This window comes from Pristis pectinata, chromosome 6 (assembly GCF_009764475.1).
Source record: "Pristis pectinata isolate sPriPec2 chromosome 6, sPriPec2.1.pri, whole genome shotgun sequence".
NCBI lineage: Eukaryota > Metazoa > Chordata > Chondrichthyes > Rhinopristiformes > Pristidae > Pristis > Pristis pectinata.
Window position 1 is genome coordinate 92,543,336 of NC_067410.1, and position 21,166 is coordinate 92,564,501.

General features: G+C 38.1%; 1 protein-coding gene across 8 annotated transcripts in view; it reads right to left on the minus strand.

Annotated features, from left to right (window-relative positions):
* The window catches only part of LOC127571282 (DISP complex protein LRCH3-like), a 105,662-nt gene that overhangs the window by 75,005 nt on the left and 9,491 nt on the right, over nt 1-21,166 (minus strand). For 7 of the 8 annotated variants that reach the window (XM_052017542.1, XM_052017539.1, XM_052017543.1 and 4 more), the window contains exons 2-3: nt 5,575-5,719; nt 2,751-2,877 (exon numbers count right to left, since the gene is read on the minus strand). In XM_052017542.1, the coding sequence (XP_051873502.1) occupies nt 2,751-2,877; nt 5,575-5,719 (272 nt within the window). Of the gene's footprint in view, nt 1-2,181; nt 2,277-2,750; nt 2,881-5,574; nt 5,720-21,166 lie in introns of those variants that run through there. The other variant, XM_052017546.1, reaches the window with a different exon arrangement.

The following is a 21,166-nucleotide window of genomic DNA, read 5'->3' on the forward strand; positions in this document are numbered from 1 at the left end:
TATGTTTCACATACAAGGTAAAGGCAAGATCACACCTGGAGAATTGACTACAGTATCCGCCCCCTTATTTAAGGAATGATGTTAATGCATTGCAAGCAGCTCAGAGACTAATATCCAGAATGAGCAGATCGTCTTGAGGAAAGGTTGGACGTACTAGAACAGTATCCACTGTTTAGAAAACTGAGAGGCAATTTGATTGAAACACATAAAACAAGGTGACACGGTGGGTGTGGAGAGGAGGTTTCCTCTTGTGGGATAATCGAGAACTAGACAATTACTTTTTAAAAATCAGGAGTTGCCAATCTTGAATCTTCAGAACTGCCTTCATCGAGTGACTGCACAGCCAAGTCTTTGAATATATTTACAGAACATGTGGATGTACATATGATTAGCTAGGAGGTGAAAAGTTACTGCTGGTAGACAAGAACGTGGAATTGAAGTTACAATCAAGTCAGCTACGATCTTAATGGGGGCAAGTCTTCCTCCTATGTTAAGGTGGAACTTGGGAGTGCTAATAAAGCAGGTTATTCTGTCTTGGATTGGATTAAACTTTGAGTGTTGCTGGAGCTGAACTCATCCAGGCAAGTGGAGAGTATTCCATTAAACTCCTAACTTGTGCCGTGTAAATGGTGGAAAAGCTATGAGGAAATCGGGAGTAAAGTCACACTGCAGAACTCTCAGCCTCTGACTTGCTTTTGGGCTGCAATATTAATGTTATTCATGCATGTGTAATTGATTCATACATTTTGATAAGGTGAACAGGACTATCCACATTATCTGAAATGTCTATATTAGATAGACCAAAAAGTGCCCAATGGATCACCGAGGTCATTTCTGGACCTGAAGTGACAGGCTGTCTTCTTCAAGATGACTCAATGCATTTTATGCCACTCAAGACAAGTTCCACATTTACATCATACACTTTGCACTATTAGCAAAGGTTAACTGCCCGAAACCTACTTTCAAATAAGATATCTTTATTAGTCACATGTACGTTGAAACACAGTGAAAGTGATCTTTTGCGTAGAATGTTCTGGGGGGAGTCCGCAAGTGTTGCCACGCTTCCGGCGCCAACGTAGCATGCCCACAACTTCCTAACCCATACGTCTTTGGAAAGTGGGAGGAAACCCACGCAGACAGGGGGAGAACATACAAAATCCTTACAGACAGTGGCTGGAATTGAACCCGGGTCGCTGGTGCTGTAAAGCGTTACGCTAACCGCTACACTACCGTGCCTGCCCATGGTATAAGCACACCCACAACTCTCAAATGTGTAGCCAGAATTAAATTCTATGTCAATTCCTATGAAAGCTGCTCCCTGATCACCAGCTACATAATAGCACAAGTGCACATTACAGCTTAGGGTATTAGTTACATAAAAATCCACAGTTTTAGTCTTTTAAGAAAACTGAACATGGCTCTCCCGATGTATCATCTAGCATGGCGCAAGCCATGAAACCAAAGGCTTTCATATTTGATTCACAGTAGGCTAATTAATCTGAACTGCAGAAATAGCAATTACCACTGTTCCCAATTTAGAGATTGGAAGAAGAAAAAAAATGGAAACCACAAATAGTTGTAAAATTATGTGGAAAGAGTAAAATGTGAAAAAGTTAAGTGATTCAGACACTCATTTAATTTTTGGATGAACCAGTTTGTAGCTTCAGAATATGTCCAAAAGGATGCTGAATTCCTGAGAATTCAACATTTTTTTGGACATACTCTGAAGTTACAAAACTAGTTTTTTTTTGGCTGTGCAGTTTAAAGGACACCAGAAAAAAAAGGGACTGTTGAGAACAAATCAACAAAGATGGGATTCAAGGGAAAACCTGAATGGGATAAAAACTTACAAAATCTTACTATAAACAAATAATAGAACAAGAAAAGCAGGAAACAGATCCAATGGCATCCCCAAGACTGTAAAAACACCACTGGAAAATAAGACACCCTCCATACATGTATTCCCTTAAAATAGATAGGGCATCTTTCAATGAAGTCAAATGCTCAGACAGAATATTGAACCATGCCAGAATAAAAAGGTAAAATCCAAAAATGTGGGTTTCAAATAGAACCAAAACATGGAGAAGTGGGAATGGGAAGAGTGTTGAATGAAATGAGCCATACTGTGATGAAAAAAAGATATTGTACACCTTTTCACCCTCATCTGCAAATCTATTTTACCTGATTTTGACTCCATGGATACAATAATTTAAACAGAAAACCTTGGAAACATTCAGGTGGCGAGACAGCATCAGTGGAAAGATACTTCATCAGAGCTGCAAGATGGTAGAGATATAGTACTTATGAAAATACACAGATATGGAAGGGGTAAAGACAGAGTTTAATAATTTTAGATTTTAGTATCAATCCCACTTTCTCTCAGACAGCAAGTGCTACTCAAGAAGAATGGAAGCAGAAGACCAACTGGGATCAAAAAGGGAGACCAAAATTGTATACACCGTTCCAGATACGCCTTCCCCAAGGCCCGGTAAAGTTCTCTTGCTACAATTAAATTCTTTAAAAAAAAAACCCACTCCCTTAATAAACAACAAGGGGTAATAGAGAACAATTAGGGGTAATAGACTATATACCTTTTAAATTTCATGCTGTACCTATTAACTTTATGATTCACAGGAAAGGACATATGGAACATACAAATTCCTCTGAATGACAACCATATGGACCAGAATGTACCAATGGGCCTTTTTTTTTCCTGTATCTTGGTATATCCAACAACGTATGGTACTTACAAGTTCTGTTAATTGCCGTAGTAATCCCACCTCCTCTGGCAATGACATCAATTTGTTGTTACTTGCAATTAGAACTTTTAAAGGGAGATTACAGATGTGCCCAGGTAATGTTGTGAGTTGGTTGCGACTGTAGAAAGACAAAAAAAAAATCACTGGAGTATAACTGGAAAGGCAAAGAGAAACAAGACTACTATTCTTGAAAGAGATTCTCTGAATCCTGTCATAGTGAATGACAAACTATTCATGAAATAATATTTCAGCATATAAAAGCAATATCAGGAAAGCAAATTAAAATTTCAACTGGGGATCAATTCAAGATATAACTATCTGCCATTAATGACATTATTTAACTAAGTTCGCAACCAAAGCTATAATCTTTTTTTAAAAAGTTGAAAGTAAAAGATTAGGCTAGAGAACAGCTATTACATTTTTTGGGGTACATTAGATGTTTTTTGGGGTTCACTGTCACTGGTTAATCTATAAACAGATCTTGTGACAGCACAGACAGATCTGGTGATTTTGCTGATCACTTGAATAATTGGTCAGAACCGTCATGAGTTTGACAATTTATAAAACAACAGAGCAGTATGTTAGTATACTTTGAATCAAATTGGTAAAGAAACAGGACAGCCATCAAGCGAAACCTGAGGACTGGAAAGCCAGGATGCCAATCAAGTATTCCTCCTCTCAACTTTGTCCGAGAACCATAGGAACTGTATTGCGTACTTCCACTGGTGGCTCCATATGAAAACAAATACTGTATTTGATGTGCAAATGTGTCCACATTGTTGAGCATCCTGCATTGTTTCTAAAAGGTCAGTTATATAATTCTGTAAGGTCCTTATCAACATTTTGAAAGTTGTGATGTGGAAGTTAAGCCCTTGTGGAAAACAAATTTAAAGTTCACAATAATATATAAATTAATCCCCAAATTCTCCTATCAAATAATTAAAAACTAAGATTAGAATTAACCTCAAATCTACTGTTCTCTAAATTTAAACAGATAAATCATCTCATTAAACTCATAATAATCAAACTCATTTCCAAATTCCTAGACCTGGGACTCAAAACCTCCCTTTACAACTGGATCCTTGAATTCCTGACCAACACCCAGTAAGGATAGGCAGCAACACCTCCGCCATGATTATCCTCAACACTGATGCCCCACGAGGTTGCGTTCTCAGCCTCCTACTTTACTCCCTATATGCTCATGACTGCGTGGCCAGATTCTGCTTCAACTCCATCTTCAAATTTGCAGATGATAGCACTGTAGTGGGCCGAATCTCAAGTAATGATGAGTTGGAGAACAGGAAGAACGTGACAAGAACTTTTCCCTCAAGGTCAGCAAAACAAAAGAGCTGGTCATTGACTTCAGGAAGGGTGGGGGGGGGGGGTGCAGTGCACACACTTCTGTTTACAGCAGTGGTGCTGAGATCGAGAAGGATGAGAGCTTCAAGTTCCTTGGAGTGAATATCACCAACAGCCTTATAGCCTTTCCTGGTCCAACCACATAGATGCCATGGCCAAGAAAGCCTACCAGCGCCTCTACTTCCTCAGAAATTTGGCATGTCTCTTTCGACCCTCACCAATTTTTATAAATGGACCATAGGAAGCATCCTATCCTGATGCATCACAGCTTAGCATGGCAACTGCTCTGCCCGACACTGTAAGAAACTGCAGAGAGTTCTTGACACAGCTCAGCACAACGTGGAAACCAGCCTCCCCTCCATGGACTCTGTCTATACTTCTCGCCGCCTTGGTAAAGTAGCCAACATAATCAAAGACCCCACCCACCCCAGACATTCTCTTCTTCCCCTTTCCACTGGGCAGTCGATACAAAAGCCTAAAAGCACATACCACCAGGCTGTAACAGCTTTTATTCCACTGTAATAAGACTATTGAATGGAACTCTTGTAAGATAGACTCTTGACCTGACAATCTACCTTGTTATGGTCTTGCACCTTATTGTTTGCCTGTATTGCACTCTCTCTGTAACTCTAATACTTTATTCTGCATTCTGTAATTACTTTCCCATTGTACTACCCAAATGCACGGATGTGATGAAATGATCTGTATGGATGGCATGCAAATCAAAGTTTTTCACCGTACCTTGGTACATGTGACAATAATAAACCAATTCCTCATTTTAAATGGCAGTGGTATCTTTAAGCACAGCATTATAATTTCATACATTTAAAGTGTTAATTCCCAACAGTATTGATTAGAAAATGAAAGGGGTGATCTTCCAAATTATGGATTCTTATTGGTCTCAAGGGATCATGACAGATTTCATCTTCAGGTTGCATGTAGTCCTTTGGAATGGTTATGAATACTGGTATGACCTTTCTCAACTTCTTCAACATAAACAAAGGGCAAATTTCAAGATAAGCTTGAGAGAAATATAGATGCATATCCAGTTCTCTTTAATAGTTTCAACCACCCTGACTATAATGAAGGGCCTGTTCCCATGCTGTACTTTTCTATGTTCTAGTTTTTAAAAAAAATCACATCTGCAGCACTCATTTGACGTCTGGCCAAATTTTTGCATTTTTACTTTCTATAGATTCTGTCATGCATGGTAAGATCTTAATTATTTTATAAATACACCACATGGATTTGGGTCTCTTTCACAATGGAAGCATGGAGGGGATAGTAACCTTCCCTACAAGTCTTTATATGAAACCTCATTCAAGAGAATGAGGTTTATTGCATCTCATCATTGGTATATATAGAAATTTGTTCAGCAGTCTTTTGCCCATAACATATTTTAAAAATGATATGACTGCTGGATAACTCAGATGTTTTGCATTTCAACAAAGCATACCTGATGTTTAAAAAGGTTAATGACTGTAGATTTAAAATGGCTTCCGGAATACTTCGTATACAGTTTTGATAGAGGTTAAGGCTCTCCAATGACACAAAGTAACAAACTTCAGCTGGAATCTCCACTAATCTGTTCTTGGATAGATCTATAAATGTGGAAAATTAAGAACAGAAGTTACTATTAACACAGACAAGAATTGAAGACTAATCAGTGGGTACCAGACTGGAGAAAAGCAGTTAGAGGAATATAATCCAAACATTTTATATAGGTAACAGTTATAAATTATAAATGATCTTAGGTTATGCCGAAAACATTTTTTAAAGCACATTCTCAGGAAATATCCTTTGCAACATCCCCAACATTTGGAAAAACCATACAAGTCAACCAATTCAGTATCTTACTATGTGGTAAGCTCTTCCCAAAGAAACCCCACTTCCCTTCCCCACCTCCTAACCCATGACAATGCTCCCTGCAAATCATTCGAGCTATGATCCTAATCCCTTTTATTCCAGCTCCAACACAATTATTTCTTACTCTATCCAAAAAATATACCTTTTTCATCCCCATTAACTCTAATGTCTCCCTTCTGCAAATGCATGGTCTGCCATATGCAATATTTTCCCCATTCATTACATGTTTTTTATTTATAAAATGTCATTCTTATTTTGCTATCTTGCTCTGTGGTTTGCTCCAGTCATCTCTGCTGGTCTTTTCAGCTTTGTTTTCTTGGTTTAATTTTCTAAATTTCTCCTCACCAGAAACCTATTCCCATATCCCCCATCTTCACAATTACATTTCTAGATGCAGCACATTTGGTTTTAAAGCAATGAGAACACTCATGATTTTGGTACTCTAGTACCACTTTACTTTTTTTTTATATTTCAATTCAATACAGAAATTTATAGTAAATAAATATTCTTCTTTGAAAATATGCATAAACGCATTGCCTTGAAATTCAGACATAGCATTTTTCAGCTCTGTCTCAAAATTAGGTTACGTTGACTGAGATGCTTCTAAGTTGAACTATGCCAAACTAAAACGTCAACCATGTAATTCCAGCTGCAAATAACAACCCTTGTGAAACTCATGTGATTCAGTCACAAACAAGATGACCATATTTCTATGAACGCATTATTCTGAAGAGCCCCCATCTATGGGTGTTCTAGAAAAGAAAATATGAGCGGGCCATCTTCACCTTCAAGCCTGCTCTGCCACTCTTTACCATGGCTGATCTTCTATGTCAGCAACATTTTCCAACTCTATCCCCAATACCTATAATTTCTTTAATGTTCAAAGATCCATTGATCTGTTTTTGTAACACTGCTGCTGAAACGGAATTTCTGAAGCAGGTTGTTGCCTAATCTAGGGAATCCAAAGGAGGTTGAACCCTTTTCATTTAAAAAAAATTCACAGCTGTGGGACTGGAAGCAGCTGTAAAATGGGATTATAATTCTCCAGAAATTTTCCAGTTTTGTAATAAACTTTGAAAATATAGCAGAGTTCAGAAAATAAACATATTCGACAAACATAAGTCAGCATGCTTAAATCAAGAAAGAAAGCAGAAAGAAATGAATAAAACATGAGGAACAAAAAAATAAAAACGCTTTGCATTTGTACAATCTCTTTCATAACCCTCTGGATGTACAATAGTGCTTTACAGACTACAAATGATTTTTGAAATGCAGATACTGTCGTAAATATGGCCACTGACAGGTAACAAGCACACACTATATTCAGTGCATACATACACTATTATCAGAATCTAACTACTGAGAGTTTAAAGTATGCAAATATTATGCATTTCCCAACAGGGGGTTAGAATCTTGTATCCATACACCTGCGCAAACAAATATTTACCGCAACACTTATTACGTACCAATTAAGACATTATTGAAAAAAATTTGATTACAATTGTTCAGTTGAGCAGCCTACTGCTGTGAAATAAGTCATATTGCTTCCAAAATTAGTTCAGTGGTTTATTTTAATAAACAAGTTCTCACACCAAAATAAAAAGATAACACCAATATAACATGCTTGTTGGTCTCCATTACTGCCCAAGTAAAATTGACTAACACTGAACAGATTGCTATTAGAAAACCGTGAATGACATTCTGGAAGGGAAAAAAATGATAATGTAAGATTGGAGATGCATCCAAAACAAAATGGATTCAGAACTATTTTTCCATGCCAAGCTTTCAATGCTTTTTTTTTTGCCTGAGAACTTACCCCTCCCCAAGTTATTAGAGCACAGGTCAATATTCTCCAAGCAATGCATGAAATTATCCCTGCCCATCACTTGCACAAGAGTCCGTCCCTGACCCAAATATAGCCCCATCTGCTCATACACCCTCCTCCGATCATCTGCCTGAACCCAAGCTTATTATTTAATAGAGAGATTTCTGAAGGAATGGTGCAATGTATAAAACAATCCACTGGATTTTCATTTTAAAGATATCATCCAGTAATTTGGAAAGTAAATGTTTTAGCTCTCCAATCCTGTTATATGGAAATGCTTCTTAATAGTCTGAAGGACCTTTGAATTGAGTGTAAAATTTCTTACGGGGGGGGGGGGGGGGGGGGGGGGGGGGGGGGGGGGAGGGGGGAAGAAAACTATGAGTAGGAACATGCAACCAGATGGACCTTATTTTCTATCAACTGCACAAGAAAATTATAAAGGCACCTAAAAACAAAGGAGTCATTTTGGTCAGTACTAAAACCCAGGAAAACTCAGGGAAAACTAGTGAATGTAATTAGACAAGGTTAAAAGATAATTATGCAATTCAATCAACTAAGTGTACATAAATGGCAAGGAAAACATATGTGCCATCTGCACTTCATCTACGTTTTATTTTTAAACGTAGAACAGCTGTCATAGGAAGTCTGTCTCACAGCTTCAGGAAATGTTCATCTCAGCAACAGTGTAATTCACATTTCCTCTTCCAAAGTCAGCTTGGGAAAATGAATATCAGATTCCACTTATGAAAACCACCTCCATTTCTTTTCAATAACCAACAAGATTACGGTCAGTCGATGGGACAAGCATCAAGAAACAGCAATATAAAATGACCTCATTTTTTAAAATCCTCCTTTGACATGATATTGATGAAATATTTATCATTTGCAAATAATTAATAAGCTCTGTATTAATTTGCATAAATGCACAGTACTTGAAATTCTTAAAGTTCAACAATATAAACACATTTAAAGTAGTAAAACAATCAAAGGTGCTTGACAGGAGCACTATTAAATAAGATTTGATAACAAGCTGCACAAGGAAATATTAGGACAGACAGCTAAAAGCTAATGTAGGTATAAACAAGTGTGTTAAAGGAGAAGCACGATGGTTTGAAAATGGAATTAAGGGAAGTAATAAATGGAATCAACCGACATATGGTTCATTTTCTGTCCCATCAGGGTTCAAAGTTCACATCAGGAGTGTGGTGGAATAAATACTCCGTACTCACAGGGATACATACAAGGAAAAGAAAAGCACCTCAATACCAACATATGAGCAGTTCGCTTTATCAGTGTTTCTGCCATTCATCTCAAAATCCACCTTGATTTCCGGTGCACTTTCTTTTGAATTATCATTTTCACCAATAGGATTTCAACAGTGCAGTCTCCCTTCATTCAAGCATTTAATTACCATCATAAATATACTTAAATATATGTTTAAATATAGGTTTAAACCTCTAAACTACTTGCTACTTCTTCATGTGGAAACCAGCAGATTGTGTAAGGGGCCAATGTTTACCATTCAATCAACTACATTAAAACATTATCTGGTCCATATCACGTTGTTGTTTCGAGATGGCCGCGACAAGCAAATTTAGTTGCTAAATTATGTTGTAAAATAACTTTGGGACATTACAGCCATATATATTTTTTTTATATTCCAATTTCAAGTACTGACAGTTCACAGATGTTACTTTTACAGACTAGTTTAACAGCTTGATCGTAGAAAGCCATTTTTGCCAAAAGGAAGTTATAAACTTCAGAATAAATTAAGAAAGAAGAAAATGTACACTGGTATTTTGAAACTATTGATAATGAAACAGTTAAAAAGATTAAAAATTTCTAGATGCTTTAGTAAACAGCAAAATGTAATAAAAGTTCAAGATTACTTTAAAATAAACTCTATTTCAAAACAAATTCAGTATTGCTCTGTGGAATGAGAAATATCACAATCATTCCCTTAGTAACCCTTTACGATTAACCAGCAACTTCCTATAATCTTCATTTGGATGTAATGATAAAATGCTGGTCTACATGCTATATGTGCAGGACCAAGTAGTTTACAACAAACTGATAAATACAAAATTAAGTAGGAAATTTCAATGATTATGATGCATATAATTAAGTTCAGAGAGCATTTAAAGCATTTTATTTTACTATGTTGTGCACTGTTGCTATGTTATGGTTCAAATAACTGCAAAGGATGCAGAATGAAAAAAATAAGACAGGAGTATAAATTCTAATCACTCAGATTTGTTATCCTAGGTATTACATGTTTGTTCTGATTATGCAAGACATTTTACTAATGGGTAACTAAAATATGAGCAAGATGTTGGAGAGTAGCTAGAGCACCATGAATAACTGATAACAAATTCAATACTATGTGAAATAACAAACATTACATTTTTGCTGCTCTGAAGACAGCAGTACATTTATTTAGACTTAAAATGTACTTCATATAAAGCACCCTCATTAACCCAAAGCTATGGATTGGTCTTCACAGTTGAGGAGACCCCAGAATCAATGATTTCATCACATGGCAAGGTGCCCTAGATAATACAAGCATTGCCATTCTTGGCAATTCACAAAGAGAACAATCATGAAGAGTTATTCGGTTGCCTAGTTGCTTCAGGACAGACTTTAAAACTTCTGTTTATTTTACAGCTTGCCAGGCAACATTCTACAATATTTTTTTTTAAAATCACCTTAAAAAAAATGAAAATTGTATCAAATACAAATTTCTCCTCAGCAGAACCCTTCCCCACTCCATATGGTTTAAAGCCTTATCATAGCCCTACTTATTCAATTTGCTAAGAAACTGGTCCCAGCTTGATCCAAATGTGGCCAGTACCCAAAAAAACACCCTTTTTCCCAGTGCTGCTATAGTGTCCTATATTCTGAAAACTATTTCTCCTGCACCTGACATGAGAAATTAATGTTGGTATTAAATTAAAGGAAAAGGCTTAAAAAGTTGCTCGATATTGTAGAAGGCCTGAGGATTGGGAATATTTTGGGATTTAAAGGAGGACTAAAATATTGATTAAAGTCAAGAAAGAATATTTGCTCCAAGTGTGGCCTCCTCTAAATTGGTGAGACCAAACATAGACTAGGTGACTGTTTCGCAGAACACCTGCGCTCCATCTGTAACCACGATCTGCATCTCCCCCTCCCGCTCCATCACAGATAAGTCAGTCCTTGGCCTCCTCCACTGCCGGGAGAATTCCAAGCGCAAACTGGAGGAATAGGACCTCATTATCCGTCTTGGAACCTTGCAGCCTAATGGCATGAACATTGAATTCTCCCACTTTAAGTAATCCCCTCAACCAGCCCCCTCTCCACCCCCACCCCCAACCATGCCTCTTCTTCTCTTTCCTAGCCTCTCTTTTTCCTACTCTCCTTTTTTTTCCTCCTTACCTTTGACCCATCCCCCGGTGGATCTGCTCTCTCCTCCTCCCCCATACCTATCACAATCTCTTAACTGCATCTACCTATCACCACCTTGTGCCCACCCTACCACCCCTCTTTTGTCCACCGATCACAGCTCTGCTTTTCCCTCCTATATATCAGGCTTCCCCTTTTTCTAACCTCAGTCCTGAAGAAGGGTCCTGACCCAAAACATTGACCAGCTGCTTTTCTCCATGGATGCTGCCTGGCCTGCTGTTCCTCCAGCATCATAGCATTTAATTCTACTCTACCCACCCACATATACTAGGGGTAATTTACAATAGCCAATTAACCTACCAATCAATCTTTCAGATGTGGGAGGAACCCAGAACACCAGCGAAATGCATGCAGCTACAGGAAGAACATGCAAACTCCACACAGGAAGCACTGGAGATTCAGATTGAAACCTGTTTGTTGCAGCTGTGAGCACGGCGGGTGAAGAGAGAGACTGGAGGCTTGAGCACCCTGTCAACACATGGAATGGCTGCTGCCATTCGCCAACAGTGGCTTGCACTCATCGTTCAGGTCAGAGGGCAGCTGAGCTCTATATCTTAGCACTGAGCAGATGCACCATTCAATCCAGCCTGTCTAACAGGCCTTAGAGACAACCTCTCCATACTGAACTGTGAGCAAATCGTTGCTGCAGGGTTTCCAGTGGAGGGCAGGGATTCATGCCTAGTTCCTAGTAAATCATTGTATAGCTAGTGGGTAGAACTTTTCTCATATTATTCTGTTTTTTTTAAACAAAAAGCATAAGTAGTGTTCTGACTAAAGGACTAAGAGTGGAATAAAACAAAAATAAGGCATTGCTCTGTGGGTTAACATTGTATTAATGTAACAGGCCAAATATTATAAGGAAACCTGTGAAACTGCTGATGAGCTCAGGATTCTTTCTTACTTGTTGCCCTTCGCCAATGATTTCTCAAATTCAGTCCAACACTGGACTCTCAGAATCCTGGATGTAAAGTTCTGTTGAAAAGTCATTCACCTGAAACAATACTCCTTTTCTCTTTCAAGAGATACTGCCTTACCTGCTGAGTGTTTCTAGTATTTTCTGCTTTATTTAAATATTTCATTTTCTCCCACATAAAAGTTTGTTCCCTTGAATGAGTAGTGACCTTTGATCACACTACATGCCAACGTGGCACATTATAGCCTCATTCACCACCAATGAATTATAGATTGTGAATTAAGCCAATGGTCAGGGGTAGACTGACCTTTGGCTGCAAGACATGGACATTTTTGAGATGTTAATGGATGCAAACTCTAAAGTAAGTCGACCAATGTTTCCTAATTGGGATGCACAAAGCCCACAAGAAGGGGCTTGGCATCTTGTGTAAGTGAAAGATGACAAGGGGGTCAGAGAGGTTTTAACAGTATTGAGGTAACTTAGTTCACAAAAATAGGAAAACCAAAAATATACTTGGCATACCAGCTGCCTTGGCTGAAGGGATGCTATCTCTTTAAAAGCCCTAACTCTTTAAAAGCAGCAGCCTGTGAGGATACACATATTTTGTAAAGTATGAACAAGTGGGGCTTCCATTCATAAAGACTGAGAATCATCAATCAAGGTACATATCTCCAGTGCAGTGACTGGGAAGTGCAGGATTCTTAATGTCATTTTATTTTGGATAAAATTTTAAACTAGGTTCCCTTCTGCTTTTTCAGGAGAATATTAAGAACAATCCCCATGATACAATTTAAAGGTCAGGAAGCTCTTCCAGTAGTAGAGGTGACATTCCACTAGAAAGCAACACTAACAAAAATAAATGGGCTATTTCACTCATGTGCAGCTTGCAAGATTTTGTTTAGAAATGGATTGCCATTTTTGTCTGCTAAACAACAGTTCAAAAATTATTAATTGGTTTTAAAGCACTGTGGGGCTTCTCAAGAAAATGAAAGAAACACTTAAACACTTGTTCTTTTTTCCCCTTTATTTTTGCAGACCTGCTGGTTATAAAGCTGGCAAACTGAAGAGCGCAGCTGCGTATCCTCATTTATCTTAAAGGGAGTAACATAAAGAATAAGCTCATGAATGCATCTGTTACTCCAGCTGATGCGCAAGTGGTAGCACAGCAGGCACAGGGTGTATAAGTGTAAAGATACGAGTAAATTCTAGGAAAGTTTAATATGTAGTACAGTCTACTATTATAAAGACAAATGATCATGTTTGATTTAAAACAAATTATATAAAAATCTGAATTAAGTGGCCATATGGTCAGTCCTAAATACAATAGATTTACCCATACTATTTGCTGGAAATAATTAACTTTCACTTAAGGTTATTACTAAGGCAAATATTATTCTTAACTTTCTTCTGTCTTCGGACCATAACCATACAAATGTTTACTTAAACACAATTCCCCAAAATGGAATAGTTACATTATCCTGCAAAAGATGCATCAACAAGCAGTCATTTTTGAGTTCACAAAGAAATTATCAGTGACTTACATTAGTATTCACCCAATCTAAAACAAATTCTAAGTAGGCGCAAGAAGCAAACAGAACAAGGAATACAGACTTGTGTCTTCCTTCTATTTTTTTTTACATGCAGATTTCTTGATCTCAAAGATCCTCCTCTTATGAGAAGTGTATGATAATGTTTGTGTTACCTGTTGCTAATAGTAGGTGAGTGGGACATGCCTAGCAAATCCATCTGTAGTATCAGAAAGGGAAAAACTGAACCAACGTCACAGATGGATGACTTACAGCAGAAATGGCAGCTCTGATACACATAGAGAGCACGAGTTACCCAAATTTGAGGAATTTGATATGCAGTCTGGAAGGCTACAACATGTTGTTCCTCAAGCTTGCATTGGGCCTTGTAATAATGCAGGAGGCCAAAGACAGATAAGTCACAGTGGGAGCAGGATGGAGAATCAAAATGGCAGGAAACAGGGACCTCAGGATTGTTCTTGTGACTGAAGGCAGGTGCTCCTGACTTAAGAAGAACTCAAAGTTGTTTTGCTACCAATTTCCACCCTGCTCTCACCTTTATATGGAGCATCCCTGATTCTTCCCTTCCTTTTCTGGGTCTCTCCATTCTCATCTTAGAAGATAGGAAAGCCACAAACATTCATTATAACCCTACATACACCCACCCTGCCTCCTGCAAGGACTCCATTCCATTAGCCCATCTCCTCTATCTCTGGTGATGTGATCTGCACAGATGCCTCTGAAATGCTTTCTTCTTTCTGAACCAGAGCAAAATGCACCATATATTTCCTCAGTGAGTTTTTTTTTGGGGGGGGAGGCAATGGGACATATATATTCATGCTAAAATTATCTTGTCATTTTGCAAATCAAGTAAAATCAAATTTTACTGAGGAGCATTTCTATTAAATATTGAAGTGATTAAAAATAGATAATGCTCAAGAAAACAAAACAAGAATGCTTAAGACAGTAAACAAATCACTGGTGACGTTAGCAAGCATAATATTCAGAATGAGAAGTTAAAGCAACCAATATTCATATTGAATTTAACTGTACCATTGTTTGAATGGAACACTGATGCTTATAAGAAATTATTTGACCACATTTCCCAATGAAAATTGATCAACAGGACAGAAATACTACAGCCAACCCAATGATGCTTAAACACCAATACTGTGAGGGTCGCCATAATGACGAAAATGGGGACAATGTTGTGCAAACTTTGATAATACAGATTCTATGACTTTAAACAGAACCTTCAAAAGTGAAGTTAAATAAATTTGAAAATAACAGAAGGATTTATTCTTTGTTTTGAGCGTCACAGGAATATCTTTGAACAATCTACATTATTAATTCCACAAGCAAACATTCATGAATATCCATAAAGGATTACTTCAGAACCAAATACTTTTTTGCTTCAAATTACATTTCCTTGTGTATCACCTGCTGTAAAGAACACTTCCTGTTGCATACAATAATAGTCACCCAATTTAAGCCACTAAGCTTCAAGTACACTAATATTCCTCATTCTGTACCACACCACGATACCTCTTCTGAATATGTCAGACTGGCATTCTGTACAATGCCTGGAGAAGTCTAAATGTACAGTTAACAAATAATAGCCGAGCAATTGGAACACATTCTAAGATATTTGCTACAGCTTAATAAAGATGGTATGGCTGTTTTTTTGAAATGCCATTTCATGACCCAGAAAGCAACAAGCATAAACTTCACAAGAAATTAGTCCAGGCTAAATTATTTCATATTTAGCTAAATCATACTGGAAAACACGCATATTTTCTCTATGGCTTAACTTAATAATTATGGGCTTCATTCATTGATATTTCAGGCAAACTCTGTCTCTCTCATACTTCTACTGCCCACAAGAACAAACACCTTCACTGCTTCATAATTCATATGCTAACCAAACAACCTCCTACAGATTAAATAAACCACATTTATAACCACACAGCAGTCCATCAATATGCATGAACTTGCATAATTTTTTTGGTTTTCATAACTGAATAACCACTAAAATAACTAAAAACACATTTCAGCTATTTGAGATTTTTGATGACTTACATTTTGACACTCAAATCATGGTCAGTACCTTTTAAAAGTTTAAAATACATTATAGGTTCTTATAAACATTACTTATTAGAAGAAAACCTTACTAATAGTCTTCAGCTCTTGAAAGTGCTTACTACCTAGTCAAAACAAGATATTTATTCCAGTTAGCCATACAATGTTTAATGAATGGTAGTTTTTGACAAATTATCATCTTCCCAGGATTCAGAAATATCCTTTGGTCCAAGGAAAGTCAGGAGATCCCAGGGATAACATTGAAAAACAACTGACGAACAAACAATTACCCATTGACACATCTTGGGAGCTGAATGTTCAAGGGTACACAGTGTATAGGAAAGATAGATGGGTAGGTAGAGGGGGTAGTATGGCCCTGATGGTTAGCAATGATATTAAATCAATAGAAAGAAGGGACATAGGGTCAGAAGAGGTAGAATCCTTATGGGTTGAGTTAAGAAATGGCAAGGGTAAAAGAACAATAATAGCAGTTATATATAGGCCCCCTAACAGCAGCCAGGATGTGGACTACAAGTTACAGTTGGAAATAGAAAAAGCGTGCCAGAGAGACAACGTCAAGATAATTATGGGGGATTTTAACATGAAGATGGATTGGGAAAGCCAGGTAGGTATTGGATCTCAGGAGAGAGAGTTTGTGGAATGTCTACGGGATGGCTTTTTGGAGCAGCTTGTTGATGAGCCCACCAGGGGATCGGCTGTTTTGGACTGGGTGCAGTGTAATGAACCTGAGGTGATTAGGAAACTAAAGGTAAAGGAACCCTTAGGAAGTAGTGATCATAATACGATTGAGTTCAGTTTCAAATTTGAAAAGGAGAAGCTGATATCAGGTGTGTCAATATTTCAAAGGAACAAAGGAAATTACAGTGGCATGAGAGGGGAACTGGCCCAAACTGATTGGAAAAGTAAGCTAGTTGGAGGGACGGCAGAGCAGAAATGGATGAAATTGCTACAAGAAATAAGGAAAGTGCAGGATAGATATATTCCAAGAAAGAAGAAAGTTATGAATGGAAAAATGGCACAAATGTGGCTAACGAGAGGTTAAGGCTAAAATAAAAGCAAAAGGGAGGGCATACAAGGAAGCAAAAATTAGTGGGAAAACAGAAGACTGAGAAACTTTTAAAAACTTACAGAAAGAAACTAAGAAGGTTATTAGGAAAGAAAAGATGAATTATGAAAAAGTTGGCAGATAATATATAAAAGGATACTAAGAGTTTTTTAAAATATATGAAGAACAAAAGAGAGACATGGGTAGATATAGGACCAATTGAAAACAGTGTGGGAGAGATTATAATGGGTAACAAAGAGATGGCAGAAATGAGTATTTTGCATCAGTCTTCACTGTGGAAGACATCAGCAATATACCTGATAGTCAGGGGTCTCAGGGGATAGAACTGAGTTCTGTCAAGATTACTAGAGAGAAGGTGCTCGGGAAGCTAAATGGACTAAAGACAGATAAGTCTCCCGGACTGGATGAAGTGCACCCTCGGGTTCTGAAGGAGGTGGCTTTAGAGATTGTGGAGGCATTGGAGATAATTTTCCAGGCATCAATAGACTCTGGCATGGTTCCAGAGGACTGGAAGGTCGGAAATGTAGTTCCACTGTATAAGAAAGGAGGAAGGCAGCATAAGGGAAATTACAGACCCATTAGTCTGACATTGGTGGTTGGAAAGTTATTGGAGTTGATCCTCAAGGACGAGGTTATGGAATACCTGGAGGTGCATGACAAGATAGGTCCAAGCCAGCATGGTTTCATGAAGGGAACATCCTGCCTGACCAACCTATTGGAGTTTTGAGGAAATCTCAAGTAGGATGGATAAGGGAGAGGCTGTGGATGTTGTGTATTTGGATTTTCAAAAGGCCTTCGACAAGGTGCCACACAAGAGGCTGCTTAATAAGATGAGAGGCCATGGAATTACAGGAAGGATATTAGAATGGGTGGAGCATTGGCTGGTAGACAGAAAGCAAAGGGTGGGAATAAAAGGATCCTGTTCTGGTTGGCTACCGGTTACTAGTGGTGTTTCACAGGGGTCGGTGTTGGGGCCGCTTCTTTTTACTTTGTACATTAACAATTTGGATGATGGAGTAAATGGTTTTGTGGCTAAGTTTACAGATGACACCAAGATCAGTGGAGGAGTAGGGAGTATTGAAGAAACAGAAAGGTTGCAGAGAGACTTAGACAGTTTAGGAGCATGGGCAAAGAAATGGCAGATGAGATTCAATGGTGAGAAATGTGTAGTTGCACACTTTGGAAGAAGAAATAAATGGGCAGATTATTATCTAGATGGGGAGAAAATTCAAAGTACAGAAGTGCAAAGGGACTTGTGGGTCCTCATGCAGGATACCCTAAAGGTTAACCACCAGGTTGGATCGGCAGTAAGAAAAGCAAATGCTATGTTGGCATTCATTTCGAGAGGAATAACGTATAAAAGTAAGGATGTGTTGATGAGGCTCTATGGGGCACTGGTGAGATCTCATTTGGAATACTGTGTGCAGTTTTGGGCCCCCTATCTTAGGAAGGATCTACTAATGTTGGAGAGGGTTCAGAGAAGATTTAACATTATGATTCCCGGAATGAAAGGACAATCCGATGAGCGATTGTCGGCTCTTGGACTGTATTCATTGGAGTACAGAAGAATGAGAGGAGACCTCATAGAAACATTTCGAATGTTGAAAGGACTGGACAGAGTAGATGTGACTAAGTTGTTTCCCTTGGTGGGCGAGTCCAGGACAAGAGGGCACAGTCTTAGAATTAGAGAATGCCCATTTAGAACAGAAATGAAGAGAAATTTAGCCAGATGGTCGTGGATTTATGGAATTCGTTGCCACATACAGCTGTGGAGGCCTGATCATTGGGGGTGTTTAAGGAGGAGATTGATAGGTATCTAATTAGTCAAGGTATCAAGGGATATGGGGAAAAGGCCAGGAACTGGGGCTAGATGGCAGAAAAGTTTAGCTCATGGTGAGGTAGTGGAGCAGACTCGATGGGCCAAGTGGCCTACTTCTGCTCCTTTGACTTGTGTGATCTTGTGGCCTATGTTTTTTTTGTGAGAGCCAAACTTAATAATGGCAATCAAGGCTTAAAATTCTTAAAGTAAAAATTTCAACTCGATTAAAAAAAAACTTACTTATGCTTCACAATGATATATTTTGTCAACTTGGCTTAGCCTTGAAATACCAACTTATAAACAAAGGAATTTAAGGATCCAGGTAGATGGATGATTAAAGTATTATGGGCAGGTATAGAAATTAATCAAAAAAGTGAAATCACTGCTGTTCTTAATATCTAGAGAAAAATGTTCAGCACTTTATAAACTATCGCTTATAGCCACAGTACATCCATTCTGCTTTACAGTCAATAATATATTTTTTTTATATATACAAAGTGTTATCCCTAAAGTAATATGGAAACTGGAATTCCAATTTGCGTGCAGCAAATTGTAACAAACAACATTACAATAATGACCAGATAATCCACCTTAGTGGTGATGTTGATCAAGGGATAAATATTCGTCTGGACAACAGGAATAATCCTCAGGAAAGGAAATACGTCTTCCTTCCCCATTATGATCAATATGTATCTCCAGACCTACACAAATGGGGTTGCCTCAGAAATGGTCCAACAAGCTGCACCAGATCAACAATGAAAATCTACAAGAATAAAAACCAGACTGACTACCCAGCATAGACCTACATATCAGATTCAGACTGTCAAAAGTACAACAGGATCCTTGTTGAGAGAGCAGATAGGCCATAATTTAACTAGAATACAGATGGTAAGACACTTTGCTGCAGTTATTCAAAGAGGTCTGGTTCAACCCCACCTGGAGTACTGCGAGTAGTTTTATATACAACAGATATACATGTTCTTAGAGGGAGCAGAGTAAAAATGATACCCATAGAATTAACTTGTGAAGAGTGAGAAAACAAATACACTCCCTAGAACTGAGAAGAGCAAGTAATTTGATCGAAAATTTCAGAATATAAAGGGGAAGCCTATATGGTAGATGAATAAAAAACTATTTCCCTTCTCTGGCTCTAATGCTTGGATGATGCCCAAAAGCCCTGAATTCACCAATCTTTCAGGAGTTAAATTAGGGGGCACTTGTATGAAAAGGGTAGCAGGGATTTGGAAATGGAGACACGAGATTGCAGATGCTGAAATCTGGAGGAACAAACAATCTGCTGGAGTAACTCAGCAGGTCAAGCAGCATCTGTGGGAGGAAAGGAATTGCTGCCATCTCAAAGATTTGGAAATCTCCTCCATAGTGTTTATACTAGGCCACCTGTTAAATGCTGTCATCCAAAGGTTTTAAAGGACATGGGGGTGAAGTCACAGATCAATTCTGAGTTTACTCAATAAGCCCAGGTGGCTAACTTTTGTTCTATTGTGAGATGCTACACATTACCGAAATTTCAAAACTTTTCATGATATCCAAAATGAAAAACATTGTCAAGTTTGCTAAAATAACTCTGGCAATGAACTAATGCACTAAATTCCAAGCATCTGTTATGAACTATGCACCAAACGAATTATTATTTTCTTGATAAATTTCTTCCATAATTCTTGGAAGTGTCAACAGGCTTTTCTCACCTTAGCTATAGTTCACATTGCAGGTGCAAGGCTAAATATTATACAGAAGACTATAGAGGGGAAATCACATTAAAGCTCGATAATTTTCTCACTGGTTACTTGAATAGGTTCAATTCAGCAAAATTTAGTGGAAAATATTTGGCTTGAACACGAAGTTTTTCCACTTCATTCCTCCAAAGGTAGATAGGGAAATTATTTATAATCTTTTAGGTGCTTGAGATTAAACAGAAATTCAAAGATCCAGAAAACCTGATTTTCAAAACTACCATATAACTGCAAGGGTGAAAAGACCCTGATGGGAGTATATGCAGGCCTCTGAATAGTAGCCAGGATATGGGGTACAAATTACAACAGGAGAGAGAAAAGGCATGCAAAAAGTGTAATATTATGGAGGTCATGGGGGATTTCAAAATGCAGGTAGATTGGGAAAATCAGTTTGGCATTGGATCCCAAGAGAAGGAATTTGTAGAATGCCTATGAGATGGCTTTTTAGAGCAGCTTGTGGTCAAGCCCACTAGGGAAAAGGCAATTCTAGATTTGGTGCTGTGCAATGAACCAGATTTGATTAGGGAGCTTAAGGTAAAGGAACCCTTAGAAGGCAGTGATCATAATATGAGGGAATTCACCCTGCAGTTTGAGAGGGAGAAGCTAAAATCGGATGTATAGTGTTACAGTTGAATAAATGTAACTACAGAGGCATGAAAGAGGAGCTAGTCTATACACACATGACTGTGTGGTCAGATTCTGCTCTAACTCCATCTACAAGTTTGCAGATGATACCACCGT